General features: G+C 37.8%; 1 protein-coding gene across 1 annotated transcript in view; it reads left to right on the forward strand.

Annotated features, from left to right (window-relative positions):
- PCNT (pericentrin) overlaps nt 1-15785 on the forward strand; it is an 84633-nt gene that overhangs the window by 16197 nt on the left and 52651 nt on the right. Inside the window, exons 13-18 of the mRNA XM_026679055.2 lie at nt 1511-2057; nt 4390-4611; nt 5422-5570; nt 8335-8561; nt 13336-13526; nt 15437-15599. Of these exons, the coding sequence (XP_026534840.2) occupies nt 1511-2057; nt 4390-4611; nt 5422-5570; nt 8335-8561; nt 13336-13526; nt 15437-15599 (1499 nt within the window). The remainder of the gene's footprint in view (nt 1-1510; nt 2058-4389; nt 4612-5421; nt 5571-8334; nt 8562-13335; nt 13527-15436; nt 15600-15785) is intronic.

Here is a 15785-nt window from a genome sequence, read left to right on the forward strand (position 1 = left end):
TTTAATATTTCACACGTTTCCTGGGCAAAAGGACAAACAGGAAAAGTATAAAAGTATAAAATAGAATATGACCTTCTACCCTTCCTTGTTGCAACAAGTAGGTCAGTACTGGTCTTTTTCTCTTTTTCAGTAAGATAGTCCTATACTTTATTTTGCATTCCTTTCATTTTCATACTTGTCTTTTCAGTAAAAGATTACTTTTCAGTAAATAGCTCTTTTTCATACTTTACCTAAATAGTTCTTGTTATTCTGCACAATGCCTAGATTTTATATACAATGCCTAGTGAAAGTATATAGCTTATTAAAATAACACAGACATTTTGTACTTCATCTAATTGGAGCTAGCTACTGGACTACGGTTAGCTGACCCCATCTCCCCCCTGCATTTCCTGCTCCACCCATCTTTTTAAATTTCATATTATTGTACTTTCATTGGTATAATTAAAGAATAGATACTGTCCAACCCCCCCTTGTTACATCACAGGTTACATTAGCCAATCAAGCAGATGATGTATTTCTCAGCACTCCCTCCTGCCTTTGCTAGGGCACATTGATATGGCCTTGGTTCTTAGGAGCCTTATCGTTGTTATGTCTGGCACATTGGAGGAAAACACTCTACATTCCATAAAACCCCCTCCTCCATATGTATGGCAACTAAGAAACAAAGCAGTTTTGAGAGTTGACACTTGCCTAATGACTGTGATTCAATTAATGATGACAAATGGTATTGTAGAGGCTGCCATCACTAAATGATAAAGTTGCACATTATGACTGCATCGCTTAGAAAAGGGAATTCCAGTTCCAATTGCCATTGTAAGTCAGTGGCAATTATTTTAAATAATTTTTTATCCTTGGATATCAGCAGAAAACTACTATGCTGCTATCTTATTCTTTATGGAACAAGTTTTCATAGAATCATAAGTTTAGAAGGGGCCTTGGGCATCTTCTAGTCCAATCTCCTGCCCAAGGTTTCTTGAAAACCTCCATCAACAGAGCACCCACATCTCCAGGAGGCAAACTCCTCCACTGTTTAATAGTTCTCACTGTCAGGAAATTCCTCCTTATTTCTAGGTTGGATCTCCCTCTGGCAAACCTATTGTTTCTTGTCCTACTTCTGGTTCTGAAGAATAAATTGTCATCTTCTTCCCTGTGGCAGTTCTTCAAGCATTGCAAGACTATTGTCATGGGTCTTCTCAGTCTTCTCTTCATGGACTTGTATAAATAGCGTTAGTGGACTTGGTTTTTAAATATTAGTTTAATGACGGCTATAATTCTTGGTATATTAATCTGCTACATTAATGTGGGACAGGAAAAAGTAGATGGATGATAGAGAGACAAATAAGCAGATTTTCTTTACCTTATGTTACAGTTACAAGCAGAAGAAATATAAATAGCATTTTAAGATAATGTTAAAAATATCCCAAAAATAAATTATAGATTATTATGTTATTTGTTCTTTGCACTGTTATATTTTTGGTAATGTATTTTGTTTGTTTCCTTATAAATCTAGATTTTTAGAAGAAAATAAAAAAAACAGAATGGAAAATGAAATTCTTCTCCAGAAATTGAGGGAAAAGCATATTGATGAGCTAGAGCTTCAAAATAAAGAGTTGCAACAGAAACATACGGAGCACATTTTGTCCCTTACATCCAGCCAGCAAGCTGAAATGGAAGTTCTCAAATCTACATTAGAAAGAAAACAACAGAATTGGTTAGAGACTCATGTGGCTGATATCCAGAGAAATAATCAAGTGCAAATTACACAGCTGGAGACAAAGCATTTATCTGATTTGAATAGTTTGGAGGCTAGGCACCTTTCTAAAATTAAGTTCCTGCAAGAAGAGCACAAGAAAGCTCTTGACAGTTTACAGATAAAATTGAAAGAACAATTATCTCAGAAGGATAAAGAAAATGAAATGCTTTTGGCTCAAGAATTAAATATGATGAAATTTGCTGAAGAATTGCAGATTTGTGAAGTCAATATGAAAATAGAGCTGGCTAATGTTCAAACAGAAAAACATAAATTAATGGCTGCTGAACATGAAGGTGTTCATAAGGTAGGGATGAACAGTAAACATTGTGGTTGATTTTGAGTTCTGATTTTAGCAGTACAGGCCAACCTGGGTGTCACAGTTGCAATACCCCCTTTTTTTCTCATGTGCCCACAGTTTTGCATCTTTAGTTCTTAGTTCCACTGTCAGGACATATTATCATCTATAAGATTGGATTAGTGGCTACATCTCATCTCTTTAATAGACTTATGAGGCTGTTCATTCTGGCTACTGTGATAATGGTTTCAGTAATCTATTTACATTTGAGAAACCATTCTTTCAAATAGCTTATTTAAGAATTCAAAGATGTAAATTGTCCATCTTTAAGGAATCGGGAGAAGGCTTTTTAAAGAGATGTACAGTAATGATGCAATAATGTTTTTTTTATTTGATCCAAGCTGTTTGATAAAACTATGTGTAAAGTTATACATTAAGGTGACTGCCTAAGGACCACCTACCTCATCTGGTAGCAACTCAAAGTCACTTTGTCTGCTGCTGATGCTGCCCCTGTTCTTTGGAATGCTATCCCCCAAAGGCATAATAACTCATAAATACTTCAGAAGAGAGGTTTTTAACTGAGCATTTTAATTATGAAAGCTGTTGGTTCACCTGATTATTTTAATTGCAATTTGAACATTTTACAATTTCTTTTTCGATAGCAGTACACCCAAATAAATATGTAGCAGTTGCTATGACTTAAACATTATGATTTTATAAAATATGGATACCACCATCCATAGTACAAGAATTGGTTCCAAAACTGTTTTCTCCCCATCATTCTTAACTTTGAACAGTTCCTAAGTGAGACTTTAAGTTAAGACTACTTATATGCTAAATATAATAGCATTGTTGTCACTAGTTTCAGTTGGTTCCTCACTTACTTCTCATATCAAATTGTCATAACTAAATTGAAAGTCACCTTTCCTAGTTAGTTTAAAAGCCTATGTTCTCAGTTTTCAATCATTTAGGGTATCTAGAAATTGTGGTCTGTTGCACATGAAAGAATAAAATATGTTTCCCGGAAAATAAGACCTAGCTTGATTTTTAAAAGTGGGTCCAATATAAGCCCTTCTCCTAAAATAAGCCCTAGTTAAGACCCCACCCACTCAGTTGCACCTGGTTGCATGAGGTGGGGCGAGGCGCACCAGTAAAAAGGTAGGTTGGGGATGGGGAGGTGAAGTTACCCCACTTACCTTTGGACAGTTGCAGCCAGGCTTCCCACCCTCCGACACCTGCCTTGCCTTGCCTTGCTGGTATGCTTTTTTATGAATGTCTTGTGATGGTGAAACAGAGGCCAGGGGGCACCATGTGCATCAACCCACAGCTTGTTTCTCAGCTGCAAAGGCCTTTCTTGAAGCCACATGGGCTCCTGCTGGGTGGGACTGTCGCCACAAGGTGAGACAGTGGAAGTCATCCCCCCAAAATAAGACTTAATGCCTCTTTTGGAGGCAAAAAAAAAAAAAGTCCAGGTCTTATTTTAGGGAAACATGGTAGTTGAAAATTTGGGGCCAAATTAGGGTTGTCTGGAATTGTGCAATATAGATCTGGGAGCTTAATGGTACTTCACCACTACGATATAGTGACCTAGATCTATTGAGGTAATTCCCCGTTAGGAGAATGAGCGCATACAGGGAGACGTATAGAGAGTAGTGTTGGAATAATACACACAGAGCACACAGATACACTGTGCAGTAAATGTAGGTTTTTACTTCCAGAAAGGTTTAAGCAAAGTCCAAAATAAGCAATCCAAAGTCATTCACAAGTTAAATCAGTCAGTTTTCAATCCAGGGATAATCCAAATATCAAAGTCCAGTGTCAAAAAACAGTTCAGTAACAGACTTACATTAAATCCAATAATATCAGTCAATTAGAAGAAATGGAGGAACGGCAATACTTTCCAACAGAAGGAAACAGAGACTGACTCACACTCTCTTCTGAGACTAAGACTAAACAACCCAGGTTTCTGGCTCCATCTTATGGCCGTTTGAGAAACCACACCTAATTACAGTTTTGCATTTTCTTAAAGATACAGTTTTAAAATGTTTATCCTGGTTTATATATTTCTAACCCAAATACCTGTTAGGTGACTCATATTTCCTAACAAGATCTATGATAACATGCAGACTGTATTAGAATGCATAGTGGCATAGCTAAATCACTGCATTGTTTCAAGTTAGAACTAAACAGGAAGAATACTTCGTAATAAGCTCTAAATTATGTTTTAATCTGTAAGTATGGGAGTGGGGAGAATTATTTGTTTCTTTCTGATAGCAACAGTTTTCCCCCCAAAAGATGAACAGTTTATAATTTGTGAATTATTATCTTTGATTCTATGTAGGAAGAATTGACTGTTGCGTTAGAAACACAGAGGCATTTGTTTGAGGATGAGCATAATAAAGCACTGGATGTTTTGCAAAAAACAATCCTCCAAATGGAAGAAGAACATAAAAGAACAATACAGAGCTTTCAAGATCTTCATTTGGTGGAGACTGAAAAAGAAAAAGAAAAATTTCAGCAGCTTCAGAAAGAATTGGAAAAAATAAATTCAGACAAGCAACAAGTGAGAAATGTTTTTTTAAAAAGTAAAATTATATTTCCATTTGAACCTCATTTTGTATTTTGCTATAACTTACAATTACCTATTCAAGAAACTGTAATAGAAAAGGTCATTTTGCTACTCTTACTTACCAACTTTTCAAAAAAAAAGTACAGGTAGAACTTGACTTACTGTACAACCAGGGTTTATGACTTTTTGCAGGAAACCAGGATTGATTCCTGATTTCCAGAAAAACCTACCCATTGTGAACAATGGATTTGATTAATAACTACAGTGTTCATTTAACAATTGCAGTGATTCACTTAACAACAACTACAAAAAATGGTCTTAAGATCGGAAGTAGTGATGTCGCTAGCATGATTTACTACTGTAATTCCAATAACTCAAGTTTTACCTGTACTTTTTTTTTCAAGAAAAGTTGATAACTTAGTGCTTTAAACATCTTTCAAGTTGCAGAAGGACGTTTTTCTTGTGCATGTGTCTATTTTGCTGTTGTACAGTCTTACAAGCATTGACAGAAATTCTGCCTCTATCTATTCCAGTAATATTCTTATATTGAATATGCTTGCTATTGTTCTTGGTAACTGATTTTAAAACGGATGTGAACTTTGACCACAAAAAAGTCTTTCACTTAAGGCTAAAGCATAAATTTAGATATATTTCAATATTTTTGCTATCTGGCAAATTTCCATAACATTATTAATTTAATTTTATGTGGCATGGTTCATCAAAGTACAGTGAAAATACAAGTTAGCTGCATGCTTGTCTAGCAAAAATTGATATTTATCATTACTGTTGATTTTTTTTCCACAGTTGGAGAAAGAAAATATTTTTTTAAAGAAAGAAATGGAAAAGGCCAATACTGAATTTAAAAAATTATATCCACAAGGGAGAGAGAATCATGAAGAAAATATGCTTATAGCCATGTTGAGATCTGATATTGACAGCTGCAGGAATGAAAGGTTTGAACACTTGAAACATTCTGGAGTACATTTTGGATTTTATATACAGTAAACGAACTATGAACATGTATGCATATTTTGTATGTAGATGATATAACATTGCCAAGAACCCAAATATTTGCAGTTAATATTAGCTTGTTAGATTGTATGGGTCTGAGAATTAATATATCAAATATCAAGTTATTTATATTGACAAAGTGGAATGAATAATTTCAAGTCATAAATAAAAGGAATAAAATAGAGGAAGTAAACTATATTTTGGTAAAATGTGTACAAAATTGGGGGAATATATATTTCATACAACTACTTATAGAATTGTATTGAGATATATGGGGTTTGTGCAAGAAATGAATGTTAAAATGGATGTGGACATGGAATATGTAAGGACAAACAAAAATAAGTTGAAGTGAGTTACTTAAAATGTGTCTGGCAAAAGGAGAGAAGGTCAAGAATGAATGACAGAATGAATTAATGATCAGTATAGTACTAGAATGGAAGTAATTTGATCATATAGAAAAAATAAACGAAGATCAAATTTGCAGAACAATGAATAGCATATAAAAAGGAAGAATGAGGGAGGTGTCAAGAAAATCAAGAAACGTGTAGCTGGATAGCATTAATGACACTCAAGGACAGGAAATTTAAAGAAAAAAGAACTGATTTATGGGTGTGCTGGAAGAGGATTGTTCAAGAACAAAGGTATAGAGAATTATGAAGTTGGTGTCAATTAGATCTAGTAAAACGTATTTTTATTGTTATATCCATTTAATTTCTTGTGCTTATTAATTCTTACCTTTTTTTGGCATTTTGCCTAATATTGCTTACCCTGAAGGGAATATTGTGATGGGCAGGTATGTATGATAGAGAATATATTTGTCAACAATAAGACCAACTTTTAAACATTTAATATTAAACGTTAGTAAAATAACACAATGTAATAATAATTTTGAAATCGTTTAAGAATTTGGAGATAATTTGGAGGGAAATTACAATATATGTTAATATATAATATTTAACATAACTTGTATAAGCACTATGATATAATGCAGAACTTACTAGGAGAGATGGCCTAATTATTAATATTCTATTCCAGAATTATATGAACCTTAGAAATCAAAAAACTTCTTTAAATCTTTAACCATATGATATAGTTGACCAGTATGCCATTTTTAAAGAAGGGATGGGAAAGAGGCACTTAGAGATTACAGTGTATTAATGTTTCTTAATATAAATATATTGGTAGGAAGTAGAGACTGCAGTAATGAAAGATGCAGAATCTGATTTAGCCCAAGTAAAATCATCATACCATTTTTCTGATCTCCCAGATCTTCAACATAGTAAACTGTTTTGATGGTATGATGAATGGATAGCATTAAAAATGGAATGGAAAGCATTTAATGTCAAAAATGTACATGGATAAGTTGTGAATAGTCTTAACAAATAAAACTGAGTTGGGTGGAAATTCATCTCATGCCTATCAAGGAGCAAGGATAAAAATACAACTGTGATATAGTAGTAGAATGAATAATCCACAATTATGCATTTAAGAGGTGATAGTGAAATTAGGATTTGTCTCTTTGTCACTGCTAACTATGTAGCTTGCAGGTCCTTACTGATATCATGCTTTAAGTACAGATACCCTGGAAAAGATCTATGGTGAAAAGTATTCCTGTATATCTCTCCTCAGTCTGCTTCCAAAAGTCTTTAAGAATAAAGGATGAAACTAATATAATTCTATTCTAATTCTAATTTCCCATTGTTTGAGATCTTTATGGTTTCTGGAGACAATCAACGTAGGGACCATAGTGTCACTCCTACATAAGAGCTTTTTAAAATCTTGCTCAGTGCTTTTCCAACTGATAGCCTAAACACTAAAGAACAATAACTAATATCTATGGCAGGGGTGTTAAACACAAGGCCCACAGGGTGCTTAGATCTGGTCTGTGGGGCCACCTTGGAAACACCAAAGGACTGGCCCGTGGTGCCTGTGCCAGCAAAAATGGAGCTCAGGAAGGCTGCGCGCACCTCCCCAGCTCCGTTTTCACTGGCAGAGGGTTCGAAAAACAAACTAAAAGCAAAACAAAAGGGGAAATGTTTCCCCTTGCATTTGAGCATCCAAGAAGAGACAGGAAAAGAGAAAGGGAAAGAGGAAAAACAAAGAAAAAGATGGGAAGATGGGAAAGAGAGCAAAGTAGGGAAAAAGAAGGAAAGAGAGGGATGGTGATGCTCCTCTGGAAGACATGGGTTTGGCGCTCTCCCTGGTCTCGCCTTCCTCCACTGGAGACAATGGATCCCCCCAGGACCACCACAGGTGCCCCTGACATGAGTGACATTGAGCTATCCACACTCACCCGTGCCATGCTCAAGTGCAGATATTATGCATATCTAAACTTTAACTTTTGTGTTGGTAGGAAGTATAATTTTAGCCGAAATATGACTTAACTTGCTTGTTTTTTTTATATCCAAAGTTGTAATTTTAGATATATAAATAAATACAAAATTATAAATAAAGTTATAATTTTCAACTTTATTTTAGAACAGCTCTTGACTAGAGATAATTTCTGGGAGAAATGGTATAAGAATTACACCTATTTTAGTCTTTCCTGTGTGGCTTCTAATACATACATAATATGTGAACATTTGTTTTTGCTTTTGTTTTTAATTTGCTTCCTGTTTTCTAATAAGAAAGAAATAATTGTGGGAAGAAGAGGTAATCAGTGGAAATGGCAAACAGAACAATTCAATCTATAATGTTTTATTGTAGGGATAAACTACAAGAATCTTGTCAGCAGGCTTTGAAATTACTTCTGAAAATGGTGCGGTCCACAAAAGATATGGAAAATCTTATCTGCAAAAAAATTGGCCTTTGTCTTGATGACAGCTTGATATCTGGAGAGTCACAAGAGATTATATCTGAAGAAAAAGTACTTGCATACCCATTGAAAACAATAGAGCAATGGAAATTAAAGAAAAACAATAGAATTTGCCAAGGTAAATAATTTGAAGGGAAATAAAGTATTTGACAGAATTCTGCAACTATTTTCTTGCTGTCTTCCAGAGTTTTACTGTACAGGTAGTCTTTGTTTATCAACCATTTGTTCAGTGATTGTTCTAAGACAGGGGTGTCAAACTCAAGGCCCGCAGGTGAGATCCAGACCATAACGAGGTTAGATCTGGCTCGCGGGACCACCCTGGAAACGGTGAGGGACTGGCCCTCCCTGCCTTGGCCTGTCCTGTCTGGGCGCTCCCCTCTGGGCACACGTAGCTCGTTCATCTCCTCATGCCTTGCCCCACCCCTCCCAGCCTTGTTTCTCCTCGCCTTGCCTTGCCTGGCCCTACCCCTCCCAGCCACGCCTTGTCACAACCGGCCTTGGCTCTCCTCATCCAGCCTTGCCTTGTCTCGCCTTGCTTCACCTTGAGGGGGCAGTGGCAGCAGCAGAAGCCTTGAGCAGAAGGTAAGTGTGGCTTTGCGCCCCGTTGGGGGGAGCAGGGATGGGAAAGGTGCCTGAGGAGGTGGCAGGCAAAGGCTGCTTGCGTAGGGCTGCTTCTGATGCCTGGGAGGTGCGGCTGGCAGCGCATCGGTGCTCGCACGCAGCTAGGGAGGGTGCCTGGGAGGTGGAAAAGCGCTAGGGCCCGGTGGGAATGGCAGTCAAACTGCACTGGGGAGGGGCAGTGAAAATAGGAATCCGCCACGGGCAATGAGCAGGTGGCAGTGGGTGGGGGCTTCCCATTTTGACCTCTTCCCATTGCCACTCCGCCTGGACTCTGGCCTGAATGGGAAGTTCAGCTGCCCCCCCCCCCCCAGCACTGTTAGACTTCCCCAGACACTCTCCCCAGCTGTGCATAAGCACCGATGCTCCGATACTCCCCCCGGCATCAGAAACAGAGGCAGGAGAGGAGCAGCACAATACACCCTGGACAAAGACACAGGTGCTCGAGCTCCTGTTGTCAGGCAGGTAGGATCAGGTGCGGGGTGGCGTGGGGCAGCAGCCCAACTGCCCATTCGGTGTCAGGCAGGATCAGACAATTAGGGGGGCGCTTCTGCAAATGCAGGGAGGTGGGGGGTGTTGTGCAGTTGAGCAGCAAGGCCGGTGCAGCCTCTGGCATTTCAGGTGGTGCCCAGGGTGGGTCGAGCTGGCGAGCAGCAAGGCTGGTGCGGCTTCTGCAAATGCATGGAGACTGGGGGGAGGCCCGGCAGGCAAATGGATGTGGTGCAGGCTTGGGGGCAGCCAAATTGACTGTTAGATGTCAGGCTAGAGTCATAATGCCGGGGCTCCCCCAAGCTGCATGCCACCTCCCTTCGCTTACCTGAATGCCCCCCGGCTCCTTGCCTACAACACCAGAAGCTGCACTGGCCTTACTGTTCACCTGCACAACCCTCCCAGATGGTGAAGGTCCTCTAATGGATGAGGCTTTGGCACTTGCCCGTGTCTCTTCTTCCTCCTGGAGACCTCCGGATCCCCTCTCCCAGCCTTGTCTGGCCCACAGGTACTCTTCAACATGAGTGATGGCAAGTTGGCCATGCCCACCCAGACACACCCACCTGGCTTTTTGAGGGCAATCATAATTCTAATCTGTCCCTCAATGAAATTGAGTTTGATACCCCTGTTCTAAGATATGATTGTGCTGGAAAAAAAGCTTGCCCCATTACAATCTTTGTGGTATTCCTCACTCATATGATTGCCATTATATTCAATATGCGTTGTCCTATTTGTTCCCCATGATCCCCCACCCCCTTGTAGAGAGATTGGAAGGAAAGGGATTGCAAGAAAATAAGCTGTTTGCTCTTCTTCACATTGAAAGCAATGCAGTTGGGCTAGCAGCCCAGGGCACGCTATACATGACAGTTTATAAATACTCTCTTAAAATCTCTTTCTGTCCAATAGCTCCACTCTGCAAGGGCTTTGTGTAGGCAGACTTCATTTGCCTAACTTTCCTGCTATTGGCATTGCTCAGGATGTGTAGAAGAGCAAATAGTTTACTCTTTTGAGATCTCTTCCTCTTCAATCTCTGCTCTGCAAGGGGGTTCTATGAAGAAAAGCAAGCCATTTCTATAGGCAGCCCCTTTTCCCAGCCCAGTCATGGTCAGGCGATTTCCCACTTAGCAACCACTTTGCTTAGTGGCAGAGCTACCAGCCCAATTAAGATCATTAAGTGAGTACTACCTATAGTGAGATGAAGAGTACAGTCTAGTCCTGGGAGTGCTATATGTGTATTTAATTGCTGTCAGTGAAAGTGTTTTAGGTTTAGACGGTTAATCATCTGTGGGTGCATGATAAAGTCCGCTAGGAACCTACTGTTGCTTTTGTTCTTTTGATCACTACCATTGAAATCCCTTGAGCTGCCTTTCTAAATGACAAAAAGAAAGAGAGCACCCTCATTACTTTGCAGTTTTCTCTGAACACTGATATGAGTCCGCATGTAGGATGCAAATGAAAAGGTGGCAATGTCAAAAGGTAGGTAAAGTGAATCTAATCAGAAAAAATATGACCTGAGAACAAAAAACAGTCTGTGATATGAGGAGTGGCATTTTATGTTGATTGTTTTTTTTTCTTTCCCAGGAATATACAGCATTACTTTTTTTCTTGGGTTTTATCAGACAGGCAGCAGGACTTGGAGTTACATAGTCCCATTTTTATTTCTTCTTTGCCATGTTAGATTTTTTTCCCCAAATTCATTTGAATCGGCTTTGTAAACTTTTACAATACTGATTGAGAGAAGTATGTTATATAGACTGTAGAAAGACAAGGCCTTAAACATTAGTTTGGATTTTAATTTGAACTGTCTTATCTAATTTTACATTTTAATGTTTTTTTCTAGTTTTGTATGCCGCCCACGGTAAATAAATAAATTAAATCATTTAATTAATTTAAATGATTAGTTACAATGAATTCATATCCTGGGTTGAAAAACAAAAGCAGAGATATCAGTGGACTATAAAATAAAAGCAATATCTGATCAATACAGGTAGTTCTCAAGTTACAACCACAATCAACCCCAAAATTTCTGTTGCTAAGTGAGACATTTGTTCAATGAGTTTTGCCCCATTTTACAACCTTTCTTGCCACAGTTGTGAATCACTGCAATTGATAAATTAATAACAAGGTCGTTAAGTGAATCTGGCTTCCCCATTGATTTTGCTCACCGGAAGTTTACAAAAGGTGATCACATGACCCAGGACACTGCAACCATCATAAATATAACTTGGTTGTCAGGCATCTGAATTGACCATGGGGGATGCTGCAATGGTGGTAAGTATTAAAGATGGTCATAGGTCACTTTTTGCAGTGCCGCTGTAACTTTGAACAGTCACTAAATGAATTGTAAGTTGAGGACTACCTGTATGTATGTATATGTGAGTCACTTAATGCTAACTCATAAATTGTCCCTTTCCCATATCATTTGCAACTTAGTTGCTTTGATGAAGTCGGATGGGAAAGGTTTTCCTCCATTGGAGAAGGGGAAATTTGTAATGCCTTGGTAAGGCCACACTTGGAATACTGCATCCAATTTTGGTTGCCATGATGTAAAAAAAGATGTTGAGACTCCAGAAAGAGTGCAGAGAAGAGCAACAAAGATGATTAGGGGACTGGAGGCTAAAACATAGAAGGAACAGTTGCTGGAACTGGGTATGTCTAATCTGATGAAAAGAAGGACTAGGGGTGACATGATAGCAGTCTTCCAATATCTCAAGGGCTGCCACAAAGGAGAGCTATTCTTCAAAACATCTGAGGGTAGGACAAGAAGCAATGGGTAGAAATTAATCAAGGAGAGAAGCAATCTAGAACTAAGGAGAGATTTCCTGACAGAACAATTAATCAGTGGAACAACTTGCCTCCAGAGGTTGTGAATGTTCCAACACTGGAAGTTTTTAAGAAGAGTTTGGATAACCATTTGTCTGAGGTGGTGTAGGATTTCCTGCCTAAGCAGGGGGTTGGACTAGAAAGCCTCCAAGTTCCCTTCCAACTCTGTTATTCTATTCTATTTAAATCATAGACCAGAAGAGATTCAGTTAATTCTTCCCTCTTAGGTCCATCTTTCAATGACTAGTCAAGTGCCTTACAGTAAGTTGAACTATCATTCTGAACTATACTTGGTCAATACTTAGAATTTACTTTTAGTAAGGATTCAATTTATTCTCCACCTGATGTTGTAAACCACAGAAAACAAGAAGAATAACATTTACTCTAAATGAAATTCTTCATACGGCCATGAATTTATTTAAACCCTCTAAACCAGATTTTAAGAATCATCGTGAAGGTCTTCATGATTGAAAATGAGAAACATCCATACCTTATATGGGATCTTCTCGTGGGGGCATAACTGGACTTTGTCAAAAGTTTTAAATTCGGAATGTGCAGAAAGAACCACTGTGGGGATAAAAAAGCTACCAAGCAACATAATAAAAGTACAAAAAAGAATATACTGAAATCAATAAAATCCAGTCAACGGCAGTAAAAATTAAGAACATCTACAGATGCAGTTTTAAATAGTAGATGTAAAAATACAAAGAACAAGTAATGTAGAACAGTCAGAATAGAATCTCTTGAATATTTTAAATGCAGGAAAATTATGGGTAAAGATACTTAAAAAAATAATTCTATAGATACTGAATTATTTTCTGCACAGTGACAATTCTGTAATAATTTTAATTCAGGTGAATTGTAACTTGATTTATAAATTTATATTAGCAAAATATAATAAAATGTTGTTTTCCTATGTTTTTTTAAACTTGCATTTTACAATTAATCAATTTATTGAACAGGTGAAGTTCCTGATCAAACCCTACTGGAACACAGCTTTGATTCTTTGGAATTGAGTGAGCATTTATGCGAAAGTATTTTTGAAAATCCAGAACTTATATTTGAAAATGAAGAGAGGATTAAAAAAATTGGTCATTGTTTATATATCACTGTGGAGAAACTTCTGGATATGCTTGCTGAATCAAACAAACAAGTAAAATACTTTTACTTAGTTAAGCAGTAATTAAATCTTATATATTAATAGCATGGGAAGCCAGGCTGAAGACCTGTTGTTTCATACCCATGGAGGGAAGGAACTGGAGATAAGTTCTTGAATTGATATGCTTCTGTTATATATAGTTCACATGTTATATCTTCTCAAACAGTCTTAACACTTTAAATAAAGATAGCCCTCACCTTATAACCACAATTGAGCCTGGAATTACAGTGATAAATTGTTGTGGTTATTAACAGGCATCTGAATGACTGCCTTTCTTGAAGACCACAGTCCCTGTTCTTTCTGTTGTGGTTGTTAAGCAGACTGCATAGGCCCACACGGCAACACCCTCCCAGCTCATACGCAGCATGCACTAGGCCACCCAGGGCCTCCCCCACTCCCGAGGCACCCTTGCACAGTTTCCCACCTTACTGGGACACACAGGGCTTGAGCTTCCTTCCTATCCCATCACGTCTTGCTCCACTTACCTCTTCTTAAGATCACCTTTCTTGAAAGAGCACCCAGCCAATGTGACACAGGGCCTTCCTTCAGAGCTATCTAGAGCCATCCCAGGAGTGGGTGACATTTTGGAAGTGGGCACCATTCTCAGGATCTCAAAAGAGTGTGGTTTTCCAAAGGAGTAAGGCATGACTGAGTGGGGAGGAGACCCAGGGCCTCCGGGATTCGGCAAAACAGAGGTGGGGTGGAGATACATGAGTGGGGCAGTTGCAGTGTCCTTGTGGTTGGTCAGAATGGCAGATGGATTTCCTAGCACCCAAATTATCATAATGTGACTGTGGATGCACTACAGCATCCATAAATTTGAGATTGCATGTCCCTTTGTTCAGCGTTGTTGTAATTTTGAACAGTTACTGGATGAATCAATATGATTAAATAAAACAGTGAAAGATCAATGTAGCTTTATAAAACATAGCAAGTGAAAATACCCAACATTACTAATACTTTTATAGACATTCTAAAAAGTATAATTATTGCATGGCACATCAATTGAGAATTCTGAGATACATGAAACCCAACTATCATTGGTCAATATCTGTGAATCATTATCGAATAATGCTTTGCCATATGATTAAATATCACTTATGCTTCTTAAGAAATTGAAATTGTCCATTTCAATTGTATTAAAACCCCAGCCCACTAAATATATTAGTAGCTTTACTTTTGGTAGTTTAACATTTTCAAAACTACTGGCATTTTAGATATAATAATAATTTAACAGATAAATTACACTTTTTGTATCATAAAAATATTATGGAAGTATAAATGTTCCTTTCAAATAATATTCTATAATTCTATATAGCATTCTATAATATAACATAGAATTTTATCTTGGTGATGGTTCATAAAACCCCCTTTTTTTCCCCAAAAAGGAAGCTGGTAGATACTTATATTTTTATCTTACCAATACTCCAAAGTCCATGAACATGACACCATGCCTAAGGGATTATTTTAATTGTGACATACACGCATGATGCTCAGTCTTCCAAGGGTCACAACCTGCAATTTGAAATCTCTGGTGTATATAAAATTTCCTACCTAGAAATTGTTTTTGTGTAAGAAAAGTATGTTTTCTTACAATGAATATAGATGAAACTTCACTAACATTTAATATCTTACTGACAGCTAGGGTTTCTTATCCTTTCTTTCATTGGATTCTTGGGAGGAGGCAGGGGGAAATCAGCTTTCCAGATATATTAAGCTTTGTTTCCTGCCAATAATCACTAGGCATTGTGCTACTATTTAGTCATTTGTCACCAGATTTTGATAATGATCTCAGGTGATAGTTGTACAAGAGTGATTTGGGGACTAGGTGCAATCTAAGACTTCAGGTTGCCTCTCAGAGTACATACTTTCATTGTGTTTTAAATATCTTCTTTGTTTGGAAGCTGGAGGAAATGCATAATATCCATAGTAATATTAAAGAGGAATGCAAGAATAAGAATTGGGAAGCATGCCAAATGCTTAATGATCAGCATGAATTAATGGACTGTTTTAATGAAGAAAGTAAAGTACAGAATCAACTTGTACTAGAGCTTCATAAAGCAAAAGGTAAGCAAGCTAAACTGCCAGTAATGGACGTGGCCACAGTTACATGAAGAAAGAAAGCATATCCAAATATTGAGGAGGAAAATTCTTAGCAAGTAGGGAGCCATAAACATTGAATAAATACTGGAATTTTGCTACAACAACACTTTTTTTTCCAGTTGTTAACATTTTCACTTGACTTTGTTATAT

Source organism: Notechis scutatus, chromosome 1 (genome assembly GCF_049901735.1).
Source record: "Notechis scutatus isolate UNSWTSFEM ecotype Mainland chromosome 1, rNotScu1.2, whole genome shotgun sequence".
Taxonomy (NCBI): Eukaryota; Metazoa; Chordata; class Lepidosauria; order Squamata; family Elapidae; genus Notechis; species Notechis scutatus.